This window comes from Planococcus citri, chromosome 4 (assembly GCF_950023065.1).
Source record: "Planococcus citri chromosome 4, ihPlaCitr1.1, whole genome shotgun sequence".
Taxonomy (NCBI): domain Eukaryota; kingdom Metazoa; phylum Arthropoda; class Insecta; order Hemiptera; family Pseudococcidae; genus Planococcus; species Planococcus citri.
In genome coordinates, this window is record NC_088680.1 from 8,565,189 (window position 1) to 8,583,390 (window position 18,202).

General features: G+C 32.9%; 1 protein-coding gene and 1 long non-coding RNA gene across 8 annotated transcripts in view; one reads left to right on the top strand and one right to left on the bottom strand.

Annotated features, from left to right (window-relative positions):
- Positions 1-18,202, top strand: part of LOC135844113 (thiamine transporter 1-like) — a 108,033-nt gene that overhangs the window by 47,700 nt on the left and 42,131 nt on the right. The window contains exon 2 of one of the 7 annotated variants that reach the window (XM_065362228.1): positions 8,711-8,797. The exons of 5 other annotated variants lie outside the window; for them this stretch is intronic. Coding sequence is in view for 1 of the 2 variants with exons in the window: in XM_065362225.1 (XP_065218297.1) it covers positions 13,895-13,899 (5 nt within the window). In the remaining variant the exon portion in view is untranslated. Of the gene's footprint in view, positions 1-8,710; positions 8,798-13,760; positions 13,900-18,202 lie in introns of those variants that run through there. One more of the 7 variants, XM_065362225.1, reaches the window with a different exon arrangement.
- LOC135844115 (uncharacterized) overlaps positions 1-18,202 on the bottom strand; it is a 203,422-nt gene that overhangs the window by 34,067 nt on the left and 151,153 nt on the right. The window contains exon 3 of the long non-coding RNA XR_010558452.1: positions 13,762-13,855. This is a non-coding gene — a long non-coding RNA (uncharacterized LOC135844115). The remainder of the gene's footprint in view (positions 1-13,761; positions 13,856-18,202) is intronic.

An 18,202-nucleotide genomic window follows, 5' to 3' on the forward strand; every position in this document is an offset into this window, starting at 1 on the left:
CCTTTCCTTTGAAGGCCATTGTTTTTGTTTTCTCTGAAGATATTCTCATATCATACTTTTCTGATGTCTTTGTTAAATTATACATTGATCTCTGTAGGTCATCTTCTGTTTCGGCTAGTACTGCTTGATCATCTGCGAATAATACTGTTGATATTTCTTGCCTTCTGTCTGTCTTGATTCCTTTTGGCTTCATTTTCTGCCATTCTTTTACCATGTGGTCCATGTACATGTTGAATAAAACACAAGACAGTGGGCATCCCTGGCGAACTCCTCTGTTTATTTCTGCTTGTTCTGAGAGTCTATTTCCAATTCTTACTCTTATTCTAGTGTTCTTATATATGCTGTTTATCACCTTTCGCATTTTATATGTTACCTTTTCATCTTTTAGGACTTCAAACAGTTTTTTTCTATTAACCCTATCATATGCTTTTTCCAGGTCTATAAAGCACATGTGTGTTTCTAGGTTGTATTCGATCCTTTTTTCCATCAGTAATTTTACTGTATAACTTGCGTCAGTGCATGATCTTCCTTTTCTAAATCCGTTTTGACTTTCTGACAGCTTTTCTTCTGCATGCTCTGCCAGTCGTTTTGCCAGTATTTTCGCATATATCTTGTAGCAGGTGTTGAGTAGACTTATTCCTCGGTAGTTTTTCAGGTGTGACATATCGCCTTTCTTGAAGAGTGGTATTACAATTGCTGTTTTGAAATCTTCAGGTACCTTTTCTTCTTGGTACATCCTATTTAGGAATTCCAGAAGTCTTCTTTTAAATTCGCCACTTGCATATTTGTACAATTCTGTTGGTATGCCATCTTCTCCTGGAGCTTTTGCATTTTTTGCCGTTCTCAAAGCTTCTTGTAGCTCTTTAATTGAAATTCTGTCTTCTGTTTCTCCAATTTCATCTTCTATCTTTGTATCTTGTGCATTTTTATCACTCCAGAGTTCTTCAAAATATTCCTTTGCGTCATTGATTTTAATCTTTGGCAAACCCACTCTTTCGTTAAAATTTGTGTCAATTCTTCTTATGATTTTGTACACCTTTGGCCGTAACTTGTATGTGTCATGCTCCAGGAATGTGATGAAATTTTCCCAGCTCTCTCTCTGTAATTTCCTGGACTTTCTCCTGACTTTTGCTGACTGTTTTCGATATTCTTCACCATCAACCTCGCTTTTTGTGCTCATGAATTTTCTGAATGCCTGTCTTTTCTTTTGTATGAGTTCTTGGATTTCGTTGTCCCAGTTCTTTATTCGCTTTGCCCCAATTCTGCAAGGAACCATTCCTAAGCTTTCTTTTGCCGCTTTTGTCACAATGGATTTGATATTTTTCCATTCTTCTTCTATGTCCTGGCTTGTTGGTATCTCTTGACTAATGATGTTCATCCGTCTTTGGTACAGCCATTGGTTGGTTGGGTCATCCAGGGCTCTTGTGTTGATCTTCTTTTCATTTTTTCTGGCTGGTATTCTTGTTGTTTCCATTCTCATTACTCCTTGAACAAAATGATGGTCAGTGCCTATTTCTAGGCCTCTGTATGTTCTTACATCCAAGAATTTCTTTGCGGCATTTTCATTGGCTATAAAATGGTCGATCATTGAGCTTTGTCCTCTTGTATTGCTCCATGTCATCTTGTGATCTTTCTTGTGTTGGTAGAATGTATTCATGATTCTTAGTCCGTTGAAAGTGCAAAAATCTATCAGTCTCTTCCCGTTTGTATTCATTCCTTCTGTTCCATACATACCAGTTACTGTCTTTACACGCTTATCTCCTACCTGAGCATTCAAGTCTCCTGCTATTACCAATTTATCTTCTGGGTTTACTGCTTGTACTGCCCTCTGTAGTTGCTCGTAGAACTCTTCGCTTTGTTCCTCTCTTCCCTTTGTTCCTCTCTTCCCTCTTCTGGTGCATATACTCCGATTATTGTAAGAAAGTCTTTTTTCAATCTCATCCTTGCTGATACAATTCTTTCATGCCATATGTTGTATGAGTCGATGTTTTCGCGGTGTTTATTATGTATGTGTAACATCACTCCGCCTGCAGCTCTTGTTTTCTTGTCGACTCCACTGTAGATAACGATGTAATTTCCAGATTTGATTGTTCCACTTCCTTTCTTCTTAGTTTCAGACATCACGGCAAAGTCTATATTTCTGCTGCTTAGAATTTCGTTTATTTCTGCTTCCTTGGCTGCATATCCTCTTACATTCCAGTTTCCGAATTTGTATTCTCTTTCGTTTGCGTGCGTTTTTATTTTAACCAGGGGTTCACCTCCGCCTGGGATCCCATTGTTCCATCCGTTTCTTCTTGTTTGAGTTTTTTGAGTAAGGTAGATTTTCGTCTGACTTGGTTACCAGCCATGCCAGATATATCACGGTGATAGGGCTGCTATCTAGGCCTCCGCGCTTGCCTGGTCCTCTTTTAGTCGCCTTTTACGACAGGCAGAGGGTACCATAGGGATATTCTTGGCCCGTCCCTACACGGGGGGTATTAACCATTAAAGGAAGTAAAAAAAAAACGATATTTTCAAAAGTCAAATTTTTGTGAACTCTACGAAAAAAATTCTCATATCATATTTTTCATTCTGAAAAAGGCCAACAGAGTCCCTTTGGGGAGGGTGAGGAGAAAGAGAATCGCGAATTTTAGAGCACACAAAATCCGAAGTGTTAAGCTAGGTATCGGATTTTTACTTGAAACATTTCAAAAACTAAGACTATAGGTACAATTACAAAATGAAAATTCTTCAATGTTCGTGAAATATAAAAAATTTTAGACTACTGAGTTGTCAATTTTTTTTTCAAAAAATCGATTTCCAAAATACTGCAAAAAAAACAATTTTTCATGCCAATTGATTTGATCTTTCAAACTCCAGCTTCAAATACGTATCTCACGAAAAAATCCTCTCTGGTAAAAATTCACCTCGAGTTCATGGATGGGAAATTTCAAGCTCTAAAAATTTTGTTCTCGTCATTTTGTTTGCAGAGCCTTCAGTTTTCCTGAAAAAAATCGATTTTTTGGGATGATAAAATCGAAGAAAAAAAATCAAATTTTAGATTACAGTCCATTTACAGTTGGACTTTCCAAATTCAGCTCAAAATACTTCAAAAATAAAGCTCTTAGAGAAAAATTCACTCTCACTTTACTGATGATAGGTATTTTAGTAACCTAATGTTTGAAAATTCTGTTTCTCAACATTTTTTTCATAGGACCCTCATTAAAATTATTTTTCAAGATGGCAAAATTGAAAACTTATAGGAATTCCTCTTTCACCAATCGATTCGAGTAGAAGTTCTCAACTTCAGGTCAAAACATTTTTTCAACAGTGCGCCATTGCAAAAAATTAAGACCCTTTGTTTTTCTCAATTTAAAAAATTGTTTTTTTATGACACGAAAATTCGATTTAGATTGAACTTTCCAACTTGAGCTCAAATAATCTCGAGAAAAAATCCCTCTGGAGAATAAAAATTGATCCTTACTCAACGGTGGGACTTGTTTACATCATTGGAAGATTCCATATTAAACTTGAATTGTTCAACTCAAGTCCAATATCCAAACAATCACAAGAAGCCTTCTTTCCAATGATGGAAAATTAATGCTTTACAATTTTGGTTCTCATCATTTTTCTCATGGGGACCCCCCCCCCCCATCATCTCATAAGATCGATTCTGTGATAATTAAATGAGGGGGGGTGTCAGATTTTTCTATTCTAACCGTTCCTTACAATTTCAACTCCAAAAATATCTCAAGAACAAAGGTCTCTGTGCAAGAGAATTGATTTTCATTCGAACGATGATGGGAAATTTTATGTTCTTCAATTTCGTTAATTTTTGTTTTTTTCAAACGACCTTTATTTTTTTCTATTTTTTTGTTATGAAAAAATTCGATTCAATTAAATTTCAGTTCAAATTTCAAAATATCTCAAGAACGATACTTTCTGGAGGAAAATCATTGTTTCTAACAGTCTATACAGATAGAAAACTTATGCTCTATAATTTTGTTTTCTCGTCATTTTAGGGGGGGGGGGGGGGTCACACAAGTGTTGAACTATCGGATTTTTGCTAGAATTATTTTAGAAACTTCACATTCGTGAAAATAAGAAATTTCAGGCTACTGAGTTTCGTTTCTGAGTATTTTTCTCCGCAGAATCCTTCATTTTTTTCAGAAAATCGATTTACAAAATATTGCAAAAAAATCCAATTTTTCATAATACCAATCGATTTGAACTTTAAAACTCCAGTTTCAAATATCACACGAAAAAATCCCCTCTGAAAAAAATTGACCCCGAGTTCATTGATGGGAAATTTCAAGCTCTAAATTTGTTTGCAGACCCCCAGTTTTCCTAAAAAAAATTCCATTGTTTGTGATGACAAAATTGAAGGAAAAAAATTCAAATTTTCCATTACAGTCGATTTACTGTTGAACTTTCCAAATTCTCAGCTCAAAATACCGAAAAAACGTAGCCCTCTACTTAGAGAAAAATTCACTTTCACTTTACAGATGGTAATTTTTACCTCATGTTCTAAAATTTTGTTTCTCAACATTTTTTTTTTTTTTCAATAAGGCCCTCGTCATTTCTCGAAAAAATTATTTTTCAACATAGGCGTTGAAAACACTTACGAATTTCTCTTTCTGAACTTTCAAACTCCAGCTTCAAATATTTCACGAAAAATTCCTCTCTGAAAAAAATTAATCCTGACTTCTTGATAGAAAATTTCAAGCTCTAAAGTTTTGTTTCTCGTCATTTTGTTTGCAGAGCTCTCAGTTTTACTAAAAAAAAACAATTTTTTGAGATGGTAACATAAAATTGAAAAAAAATTCAAATTCTCCATCAGAGTCAATTTAGAGTTTGAACTTTCCAAATTCAGCTCAAAATACCTCACAAATAAAGCTCTCTAGAGAAAAATTCCTTCTTACTTTACTGATGGTAATATTTTTACTCAATGTTCTAAAACTTTGTGTCTCAGCATTTTATTCATAGGACCCTCATTAGAATTATTTTTCAAGATGGCAAAGTTCGAAGCTTACGAATTGGTTTTTCATGAATCGATTCAAGTAAAACTTCTCAACTTCAGCCCAAAACATTTTTTCAACAGTGCTCCATTGCAAAAAATTGGGATCCTTTGTTTTTCTCAAAAAATCCATTTTTTCAAAATTCGATTTAGCCCTCTAGAAAAAAATTGATTTTCATTTAACGATGGAAAATATTTATCATTGGAAGATTCGATTCAATTCAAGCCCAAATAATTTTAACTCTCAAGAATGAAACCCCCTAGAGAAATAATCGACCTTCTTTCCAAAGATGGAAAATTTATGCTCAAGCTCAACATTAAAATTTTGGTTTTCATCATTTTTCTCATGGGATCCTCATATTCATCTCATAATATCAATTCTGTGATAAAACAAACAGGGACCCGAGGGGGGGGGGGTCAGATTTCTCATTCCAAAAATATCTATCAAGAACAAAGATCTCTGCAGGACGAATGGATATTCACTCGAACGAAGGGAAATTTTATGCTCTTCGATTTCGATTCCTTTCATTTTTTTCAAACGATTTTTTTGTGACGGGTAAATTCGTTTCAATTCAACTTCAGTTCAATATTATACTCGTAGTATATCTCGAAAACGATACTTCCTAGAGAAAAATCATTATTTCTTGCTCTACTAATAAAAAATCGATGCTCTATAATTTTGTTTTCTCGTCATATTTCTCTTTAAACCTCATCTCAAAAAATCGATTTTAATTATGCAAAAATCGAGAAAAAAATCAAATTTTTCATCTCACATATTGATCTTTTCAACTTCAGCTCAAAATATCTCAAAATCAAACCCCTTTGCAGAAATATCGCTCTTCTCTCCACCTATGGAAAATTTCACAGTCTACAATATTCTGTTTCTCAACATTTTTTTCGTAGTGTCCTCAATTTCTCTCAAAAAGACAATTTTTTGCTACAGAAAAATTTTCAAAAATCAAATTCCTCGTCCCAATTAATCATTTCAACTCGTGCTCAAAAATATTTATACTTCCAAATCAACGCATTCTGGCAAATTAATGGGAAATTTCATGCTTTAAACTTTCTAACTTATCTCTCGTCACTTTTTTTCAAATTGAGCATCTTCAATTTCTCTTTAAAAGAGTCAATTTTGTGTAATGAAAAAAAAATCAAATTTTTCATTCCAATCAATCATTCCATCTCATGCTCAAAATGTGTATTTCCTGGTCGAAGCCCTCTGGAAAATGAATTCTCGCTCCAATCAGGAGAAAATTCATGTTCTACACTTCTATTGATTTCTCTTCATTTTTTTCAAAAGATCTTCATTTTCTCTCTCTAAAAAAAAAAAATCGATTTTCTCTCTCTAAAAAAAAAAATCGATTTTCTGTAATGGAAAAAAAATCAAATTTTTCATCTCAATCAATTTCCTCAATTTTAACTCAAAATTTCTCAAGGCCAAATCCCTCCAAAAAAAAATCCACACCGAAAGTTGACAGATTTTGAGAAAAAAACAAGCCAAAACCAGCCACAAGTATACCTACAAGAGACGTAGTTATTATTACGTAACAAAAATATAGGTAATGAGCGGAGTAAAGAGGGGGAAAAAGGATATATTCCATCAAACAACGTAAATTATGAAAAATTATCAAAAAATCTGATTATTTTTCCACATTTTACTCATCCGTGTGTACTATTCGCTATCAGTCGTAATACTCATTATAATATTTTCAGGAATTACCCATAAGTTTTAACCCATCTCTGTATGTGAAAAGTTGATAAAATGTCGCTTTATCGACATCCTGCATGATTCATCAACATTGTAACAGTTCGATATAAATTGTAAATATTTATTCATTGTCCTTCATTTTTTAAAAGAACGTCGCAAAAAAAAGCACGTGGATGATTTTGATTCCAAACTTCTTCGTTCCAGTTAATTTTGAATTTTTTCCTTCGTTACCTATTCGAAAATTCTTTCTCCAAAAATTCCTTCCAAGATTTTGCTTTTTTTTTAATTTAAATTTTTTCCCAAAATACTTTTCCATAGCATAACCAAAAATATCCAAAATTAAGACGATTTTGAAAAGGGGGGGGGGTCATCGTCACTATTAATCCAAGTGCCACAAAAAGAGGAGATTATCTGCAGCCCCCAATTTCCACGAACCTCATTTTAAAAAACGTTCATTTCCACGAATTTTCCAAAAGTTAACCTCAATTTTAGTACGACTCGATCATTTTTCCACGAATTAATCTAAAAACAGGCAAAAGACCTAAGTTCAATTCGAACCAATTCTGGACAATTATCGAGCACCATCTTTACAAATATCCGGTCGTTGTCGATAACACCAGATGAATGCATCGCTCTCGCTCGTCCTCGTCCAGAGGCAGAGCCAGATGTCTCGATCTGGATGTTGGCGATGCTATGGTATTTCCGTTACTCCTACAATATACTCGTGCGTCGCACCCGAGCAAAATATACCCGCTACTCGCTGATTCACACAAGCATAATGAATGAACATACTACGCAAACCGCTTTTAGTACACAGGATTAGAAAAAAAAAAAAAACAAACAAACATAGAAACACGCAGAAAGACGTGATAGTCTAATGAAAGAAAGGTTATTGTGCATTTCACATACAATGAAGAGATGATACTATGAGTCGATGACGAGCAATGTAGTGGAAAGTTTCATCAGCACAGATTAACAAACTCTGTACCTACATATTTACCTTGTGTTTCATTTCTATAATTAGGATTATACCTATACATTTATACCTAGTGCTACAATACTGGGCCCTGTGTTCGGTTTCGAACAAAGGTCATGAACATTTGATTCGGCTGGAAGAACGAGCTACCGAATACCTACGCCACATTAATTGAAACGGTTCAACGAAGAAGAAGGCGATAATTACGCATTTAGCAGCTCTCTTTCCCTTTCGCTTTAATGTTGTACTAGTATATATGATTGTGTGTACAAAGGTGTAGCGTATTTGTATTTAAATCAAGTCTATAAATTGATTATCACTCGCTGACTGACTTAACACCATTTAGTTAATATTTCCGTCGTAGATAAGGCGATTACTACTACCTATACCAGGTACCTACCCATGTATGAGAGAATGCTGATGGCGTCGTGTCGTCGTCGTCGATGTCGATGTCGATGTTTGTTGACGTGAGCGTAGCTATGCGTAACTTTGCCCAACTTTTCACCATCCTTTGAAAAATCCCGAATGCGAATCGGTTTAACTTATAGTATTTTTGGAAAAAGATAACATTCGATTGAAACGATACCTAGAATTTCGGAGTCTTTGATATAGAATAATATGTAGGTAACCTACTTGAAGATTCGACGAATTGGGGTAAATACGCAAAAGGCAGCTTGTTGGAAAATGGACTATTATCTAACGTTTAACTTCCCAGAAAAGTTCAAAAATTTTCTTACGAAACTTTGGATTGAAAAATTACGTCATGATATTGAGAAAAAAATTCCAATTTGAGTCATCGTTCTCTTCGAAAATTGAAATTTTTTTCAAAGTGGCAAGATTGTCAAAAATGTACTAGTTTTGAGTATATTTTTACAAGGTGATAAAATGATAAGGAAAAAAAAACTAATGAAATTCCCCATTCTCATTTCAAATAATTATTTATATTCTTATTTTTGATTTTATCAATACATAATGTGAAATACTCGTACAAGACATCAATTTTAACGTTAACATTTTTCTTCTGTTCTAGGTGAGTAATTGAGTATTACACAAGACAATATTCAAGATAGATATTGTATCTTAATCTTAATCTCAAGCTGTAGAGCTGTAGCTGGGAGTAAGTACTTGAATCATTTTACTATGTACTTCTGATCGATTCGCACAAATCGACTTTGTGCAAAAAGAACGAGCAAACGAATTGCTTTTGGTCTTTTTTCAAGCTCGAGCCTTTTCCACAATTATTTTGGATGAATTTCAGTCATTAGGAATGAAGAAAAAAAATAACAGCAATTTTGTGCAAAAAATACAAAATTTGATTTTTAAAAAATAAAGAAAAAAAACAACAGCAATTTTGTGCAAAAAATAAAGACTTTTTTTAAAAAAATTGAAGGGTTTAATTCCAAGTCGGCCTAAGTCCATTTTTTCCGTTTCGAGAAAAACACAAATAAATGTTTTTCTCGCCCTTCCGCTTCAATAATAAATGATGTGATTATATGGTTGTGAAGCTTGATCTTTCTGCTTTAAAGTACCGTATTGGTATTTTTTTAATTTTGCGTATTTTCAGCTCCAGAGCGCGTCAAACAGTCAGAAAAAGTGGACTTAGGCCCATTTGGAATTATCTGATGTTAAAAATTTCGAAAAAGAGCTGAAAAACGCGTTTTTTCAAAAAAAAAATTCACGAATCATTAATTTAATACATTTCTGAAACAATTTCATTCGAAGCACCTTCAAATTTCGTCTCTCGAAAATCGTTGAAAAACTTGAAAAAAAACCGGCACAACCGCACTTGTATACAAATACTCTTAAAAAATGTATGATTTAGGCCACTTTGGAATAATCAGCTGTTTTTTTGAGCCGGCAAAACAGCGCTCCTGAGCGAAAAAAGTAACGCCAGGTGTTGGGACAAGGTGATAAAGGTGTTAACCGACCTGTACCACCAGATGGCGCTGCTAACTCAAAAATGATAAAAATGGACTTAGGCCGACTTGGAATTAAACCCTTCAATTTATCATAGAACAAAACCTTTTTTCTACAATTTTTGCAAAAAAGTGAAGTTGATTAATTTATGAAAAAATCAGGGCTTCTTCGCAATTTTTACAAAAAAATACGATATTTTTTGGCTAGGAAAAAACTCAACTTTTTTTTTGGTAACTGGCAAAAAAAAACAAGTTGGCCAAAAACCAAAAGCTTTTGTAAACTTTGCAAAAAACGTGACTTTTTTGAAATTCTGACAAAAAATCGAGACCTTTTTTTGTGTTTTTGGCGAAAAATTGGACTTTTTTCATAATTCTGTAATCGAAAAAAGTTCTTTCTAATGTTTTGAAAAAAAAATCACTTTTTTGCACTTTTAGCAAAAAATTGGACTTTTTTTCCAACTTTGACAAAAACACAATTTTTCTGTCAATTTTTATAAGAAAACAAGACTTTTATGCGATTTTTGCAGAAAAACAAGCTTTTTGGAATTTTTACACAAAAATGAGACTTTTCTTTGCATTTTTGACTAAGATGGGACTTTTATCACGTAATTTTAAAAAAAAACAGTACTTTTGGGGGTTTGGAAAAAAGGACTTTTTTTGAACTTTTGGCAAAAAATTGGACTTTTTTTGCAACTTTGACAAAAACACAATTTTTTCTGTCAATTTTTGTATGAAAACAAGACTTTTATGTGATTTTTGCAGAAAAACAAGTTTTTTGGAATTTTTACACAAAAATGAGACTTTTTTTTGCATTTTTGACTAAGATGGGACTTTTTTCACGTAATTTTAAAAAAAAAACAGTACTTTTTGAGTTTTGAAAAAAAGGACTTTTTTTGAACTTTTGGCAAAAAATTGGACTTTTTTTGCAACTTTGAAGTTTTTTTTATTTCACAATCATACAAACTTTTTGGAATTTTTACACAATTCGAAACCGAGACTTTTTTTTGCATTTTTGGCTAAAGATGAGACTTTTTTCACGTAAGTAATTGAAAAAAAAACAGTAAGTACTTTTTGGGTTTTAAAAAAATGACTTTTTTGTACTTTTGGCGAAAAATTGGACTTTTTTTTGCAACTATGACAAAAATATTTTAAAAGGTTTTTTCATTTGACAATTTTTGAAAAAAAAACAACTTTTTGAGATTTTTACACAAAACCGAGACTTTTTTTGCATTTTTGGCCAAGATGGGGAAATTTTTTAAGTAATTTTTTAAAAAAACTGTACTTTTTGTATTAAAAAAAATGACTTTTTTGCACTTTTGGCGAAAAATCGGTTTTTTGCAACAATGACAAAAATATAAAATTTTTTTTTCATTTGACAATTTTTGACAAAAAACAACATTTATAGAATTTTTACACGAAATCGAGACTTTTTTTTTGCATTTTTGGCTAAAGAAGGGACTTTTTTTTACGTAATTTTAAAAAAAGAAGAAAAAAGTAGTACTTTTTGGGTTTGAAAAAAAGACTTTTTTGCACTTTTGGCGAAAAATTGAACCTTTCTTTTGTAACTATCACAAAAATATAGAACTTTTTCGCATATGACAATTTTTGACAAAAAAACAAATTATTATGCAATTTTTTCAGAAAAACGAACTTTTTTGGAATTTTTGACACAAACCAAGCTTTTTGGAATTTCACTTGTCAAAAAATGAACATTTTTGCAATTTTGGTAAAAAACTTGACTTTTTTATAGCTTTAAAACAAAACAGTTCATTGTGAACAAACATAGGCCTATATGTATATAATTTTGGCGGAAAAGTTTTTTTTGACAATTCTTGCAAAAAAAATAGACTTTTACACATTTCTTGTCAAAAAACAAACTTTTTCACAATTTTGGTAAGAAAAACTGTGTTTTTTTTGCATTTTTCCACATAAAACCAACTCTTTGCAATTTTTGGTAGAAACCAAATTTTTTGCATGTTTTGTTTAAAAATGAGAATTTAAAAATTTTGGCAAAGAATTGAACTGGCCTTTTTATAATTTTGAAAAAAAAAATTCTTCTATGTACATTAATTTTTCCTAAAAAATATGACTTTTTCGCAATTTTAGCAAAACATTAAACTTTTTCGCAATTCTGGCAAAATGCTGGACTTTTTTGCTTTCGTGACATATCAACAAAGTATTTTTTGACAATTTTTACAAAAACCCAACTATTTTATTTTTTTGAAACTTTGGATTAAGAGTTGAATTGTTTTTAAAGAAGATAAGCAAGTCTTTTTCACAATTTTTGGCAGGAAACGATTTTTTTTTTGCAATTTGGGCATAAAACTGTATTTTTTGTTTGTTTCGGAAAAATTGCAAAAAAAATTGGCTTTTTGGAAAAAAAATTTCGAAAAACGTTCTTTTTGGTGCCAAAATTTTCCCATCTTTCAAGAACGGGGGAGGGGGAAGAGAAAAGGGCCTGAGTCTAATTGAAAATGCAAGTCAAAATTTCACCTTTTTAATAATTAACAAAAAAAATCACACATAGAGAAGGGCTTTATCGATATTTTTAGGAAAAAGTAGGGCCTTTTCTGAAATGTTGTGAAAAATCAGGAATTGCTCACGTGGGGTGAGGGGAGGGGGGGGGGTTTACGTAGATCACAACTTATTCGAGTCGAAATGCTTTCATTTTAAATTGTTGAAAAACAGAATTCTCCAAAAAAAATGTTAGATATTGAAAAATTATTTTATTGAAAATATACTACTTTTTTGCAATTTTGATGAAAAACACGACCTGTTTTTGAAAATTAGACCAAAAATAATCATTTTTTCCAATTTTGGAAAAATTCAGAATTTTATTCGCCATTTGCATCTGTACCTGTAGATACCTACTTCAAGTTATGAAAATTGAAATCAAAATCGATAGTATCCACTCCTCGTCCCCTCGCTCTTCCAAATTCTACAATATCACGAAATTTTGTGCATAAATATCAATTTCAACTCAATTTTTCTCAATTTTTTTTCCAAACTTGGTAAACTCAACCAAAATGAGAAGCTTTTTTGGCTCATCGTTTCAAGAAAACTTTAAAAACAGTTTCACTTCCTTTTCCACAATCATTATTTTCACCAAAAACCGAAAACCATTCACCTCCCTCACCCCTCCCACACTCAAATAAACCACTCCTATCGCAATTTCAGTCCGCTTCTACTCACCAATTTAAATTCACCCACCACAAAATCATTCTGTAGGACTGGAGCATACATAAAAATAACAACCAAACGTACCCAATTCACTCCATACTCTAATCCACGTTCAAAACATCATGTTCATGTACATACAAGTTAACAGTAGGAGAACGCGGGCGGAGCAGGGTACGTCATTCAGCGTCATATCAACGGGCCAGAGGGCGAATATATACTCGTACATGAGATATAGAATAATTATTATAGACATAGTCAGACGCTTTGGCCACCAACACACATACACACAAATTATTACACAGATCATCATCATCATCAACATCACCGCCATCCCATCCTATTCGCCATTCGCCACACTACACACTATTCATTCATAACGAGACCATCTTTCTCTCTGTGTCTGTATTCAAGTCGCTCACCATTCATGAAAACTTATCATCGCACCGGAACAAAGGAAATACTTCTTTCGGTTTTATTTTTAATCGCGACGATGATATAATTATTCGAAATTATTTATTACTACTACGCGTTTTCGCATTCGCGTTATTTCGCATTTCGCCCCAGACTCGCGAGAGAGAAGCGCGCTCCTTTTATGTTTGTTTTCGCGATTCTCTTCCTCCCATCCTTCCCCTATCCCTCGGTCAGCATCGCACTCGTACGTATGCATATTTAGTACAATTATTTTTTTGTTTCGGTTTGTTTTCTATTTTCCGCTTCTTTTTTTTTTTAATCAGTCGCGTCAGATACCGCAGCATCGCTTACACAGTCATACATGTACTCGTACTACAAATTGTGCTCGTTTATTCGTACTATAGTTCGAATCTACGAATATGACCCAAATTATCGCTGTCGACGTCGTATTTCGTCGTAGTTGCCTTTCGATCGTTCGTCTTTCAAACTTGGACTTCCTATAGTCAAATCATCAAAAATGTTGCCGTTGTGTTGTTGTTTAGTACCTATTGCTAAATGTGTTCCAATAACTTACGCGATCGTTTGACCATTTTTGCTTTTTGTTGTCGTGGTGCAGTTCATTCATCGTCTGGTGTCCTCGGCCATCTTTTTGGTTTCTGGAGAGAATTCTGCGAATAAACAAACAAAAAAAATCGTTGTAAAATAGTATGACGTGAGTACCTACCTACCTATGCATTTTCTCGTATGCTTTATTTTCGAGAATCGACTTTTATTTTCATTTTACAATCTTGCTATAATATTCGTGTTTAAAAAAATCATTCTCCTCTTTAGTGAATTAAAAAAAAAATAATATTCAATAAAAAATGTTTATTGGGATACAAATATTGAAGTTTTCAGAAAATTATTCTTGCTTAACGTTTCTTCCCTCCCCCCCCCCTCAATCACAAAATTACGATGTTGTGAGCAAACGTTTATTTGAAAAATTAAAATCACAGTTTTTTTGAAAATTCAATATCCGTACGAATATGATTAATAAATCATAATTAATCTCAAGCTTTTCATTTTTTGAATTTTCTAGGAAATCGAAGTCCAGTGCAAATTGTCCCCTTTCCTCTCCACTCGAAGGGTTTTGAATTTCAGGCCCTTTTTTCAAGCTGGGGTTTTTTTCTCGATGATTTTGGACAAAATTAGGGTCACAAGCCAAAGCATTCCAAAAATTTAGAAACCCAAATCAACAGAAGATGATCAAAAAAATTTCAAAATTTGATTTAAAAAAATGAAAGATACGTAAGAAAGGCATCTCATTTTTTTTAACGGGTGTAATAATCTTGTAATTATAAACACCCCAGAAAAAAAAAAAAAAAAAAAAAAAAACAATTTTGGCAAAAGAAAAGGAGCTTTTTCTAATTTTGCTAGAAAATTGAACTTTTTGTCCATTTTGGAAAAAAACGAAACTTTTGCCCAATGTTTGCCAAAACATGATCATGTTTTTGCAATTTTTTATGAGGGGGGGGATGGTGGTCTTTTTTCATCATTTTGAAAAAAAAAACGTAATCTTGACATTTTTGCCGAAGAGCAGGCGATTTCATTTTGCAATTTTGGCAAAAAAAAAAAAGGTAACCGGTTTCAATTCGGAATAAACTGGAATTTTCTAATCACATTAGAAATTTTCTCGAAAATTTGATTTCACAAAAAAGCAAATTTTCAGGTAAAAAAACAGAACTTTTTTGAATTTTTGCCAAAGAAACACTTTTTCTGCAATTTGGCAAAAAATGGTTTTTTTTGTCAATTTTGGCGAAAAATAATAATGTACTTTTTTCATTTGATGCCAAAGAAACGAACTCTTTTTGCAAATTTGGCAAAAAACTGGACTTTTTTTTCAATTTTGACGACAGAATTTGGTAGTTTTTATGATTTTTGTCGAAAAACCTGACTTTTGAATTTCGACAAAAATTGAACTTTTTTTTTCATAATTTCGAAAAACGACAGAAGGACAAAACTTTTTTGCAATTTCAGTAAAGAAACTGAATTTCTTCCAAAATTTTGGAAAAATCAAGACTTTATGGCATTTTTTTTATTTCAAAAACAAAAACCCAACTTTTTTCAATTTATGCAAAATACTCGACTTTTTTTGCCAATTTCAGCAAAAAAACACGATTTTTTTTGTCAATTCCAGTAGAAAACTGTTTTTTTTTTGCAATTTTCAGATAGTTTGAAAAAATCAATTTTTGTTACAAAAAAAAACCAATGTTTTCAATTTTGGAAAAACACTGCACTTTTTTGTAATTTTTTCAAACACAGAATTTTTTTTCAATTTTGGCAAACAAATTGAATGATTTATATTATTTTGAAAAAAGAACAAGTCAGTTTTACAATTTTAGTCAAAAAAACTTCGCTTTGCAATTTTAGCAAAAAATTGATTTGTTCGATAATTTAAACAATTGGGACCTTTCTTGATTTTTTTTTTATATTTTGGTTGAAAACTAGACCATTTTTGGTCAATTTTAGCAAAAGAATGAACTTTTTTATACTTGATTATTTCAAACACAAAACTTCTTTAAAATTTGGCCAAAAAATTCAATGATTTGCATTACATATTTTGAAAAAAACTAAGTTTTTTTTTGTTTTTTGTTTGGTGGTGTTTATAATTATTACAAGATTATTACACCCGGAAGTGGAGGGGGAGGGGGAGTTGTTGGATTTGGTTTGTGAGGTGGTGTTTTTTATTAGGGAGATAAATTTTTGTATTTCAAAGGGTTGCAATTTTTTGTCTAGGAAACTCGTATACTTCGCAATTTTGGCAAAACATATTTTTTACATAATTTTAGAAAAAGACTGGACTTTTTTCAATTTTGGCAACAAAAGTTGAATGATTTTTAATCTTGTTAAAAACCAGGTCAGTTTTGCAATTTTTTGTCAAAAAAAAAAACTACATTTTGCAATTTTGGTAAAAAATAATTGCTTTCTTTAATTTTGGAAAACGGCAAACCTTTTTTGCAATTTTAGCAACAAGCTGAATTTTTTCCATAAATTTGGAAAAATTAAGACTTTTTTGAACTTTTTAATACTAAAAGCCAAGTTTTTTCAATTTCGGCTAAAAACTGGGCCTTTTTTTGTCAAGACACGACTTTTTTTTCAATTTTTGCAAAAAACTGAATTTTTTCCATAAATTTTGAAAAATTAGGGCTTTTTTGAATCTTTCTTGCTGAAAGTCAACTTTTTTCAATTTTGGTTAAAAATTGAACTTTTTGTCAAGACAGGACCTTTTTGCAATTTTTGCAAAAAAAAAACAACGAGTTTCTCGGAGAGTGGTGAGGAACTTGAGAAAAATTTGACAAAATGGACTATTATAGGAAAGATTTTTGCCCCTGTAGCTTTTTCGGGATCCCCTCGTTGCTCTGAAAGGGTTTTTGGGGGATTTCAGATTTTTTGACGAGATGATTCTTGTGCTCTATTTCACCTTCTTACCATCTCTCATAATATTTATAGGTACTTCCCCTACGTGAATAGGATGGAAAAAACTAGTCGAAGGATAATCAAATTGCTTAGCACAGGCATTATTCTATGGTAAAAAAATGTACTGAAGTCAAAACTATATACCTGTAGTGTTCTTGCTCGTGTATTGATCTGTGCACTTTATCAATTTTTGTTTGTTGTGTCGAACAAATTTGGCGAAATTTCAGTCACGTAAATATATTATTGGTGAGTCAAATTCAATTCAACTATGAGATTACTCTTCAACTGTAGCTCACCCTTCCTAATAGTAATAACTTTAGTTCAAATTTGTCACCCAGATTTGTCACGTTGTCGTTATTTTAAGCTTCAGATTATAAGGGAGAGATTCTCATTGCTCAAAGATACCAGCAACCTGCTCAATAAAATCAGCTTCCAGAGGTCCAGTTCTCCTGAAATATCGTATGCAGAGACCCACTTTTCATACTATGGGGGGGGGTCCATCATAAATTCTTGCAAGTCTATCACATCCTCATCACATTCCATCAAAAAAAAAAAAATTCAAAAACTGACTCTACTGAGGAAACTTTTAGTTGCAAACTCCACTGAACAGTTGCAGAGTTTGATTGAGGAAACCTTCGAGTCAGACCTGGAAGGTTGGAGACTGAAGAGGCTACCTCAGAGATTCCACATTCCAGACTGCCAGCAACTTCTAATTAAACTCAGCAATTGAGAATTTCCTCAGTATAGAGTCAGAACCTTGGAATTTTTCAGCTCTCCCGAAACAATCGAGTGCAGAAAGTACCATTTAGTAGTAGGTATCCTACGAGTATAACCACACCACAGCTACTTTATCAAAAATGAAACTAGATTGCATTGCGTCGAATTAGGAAACCTCACGCTTAATTCGACTACACATATACGAACCAGCACAGCGACATGTACTCGTACCTATCTGTCTCGCGACCCGTCAATCATGCTGGTTAAAACAAAGGGGTACCTAATTGATGATACTTGATTCGATCGCGGGTTACGTACGCATCGCGCATCATCTGTCTCATCGAGATGATTTAAAAGACGCCTTACAGCCTTGAAATTTAATATACATACGGTATAAAAGTATAATAGTACGTATAACTACGTATTTCATATTATGTATGAATATGAATATGAATATCAACTACACATACTAGTACATATCGCCAAACCAGACAAGTCAGACGTCTCTCTCTCCATCAGAGTGAGTGAGAGAGGCAGGAGAAGCAACAATTTATGCTAAAATCAGTACAACAATTGAGCATAGTGACTCTGAGAAGACGTGGCTACGACGACGTCGCTATAGATATACGAAGGCGACTCGACACAATATGCGAATTTTAATTAAACCAAGCGGCGCACAACTTTATCACGCGGTCTAACCAGACAGCCTAATTTAATTACTGCTACTGCTACTGCTTCTCCGTATATTTTTATTTTTATCATCGTCATCGTGTGTATTCGTAAATATACAAATGTACCACAACAGACAGACGCTATAGATAGAGTGAGAGGGGGGAGAGGGG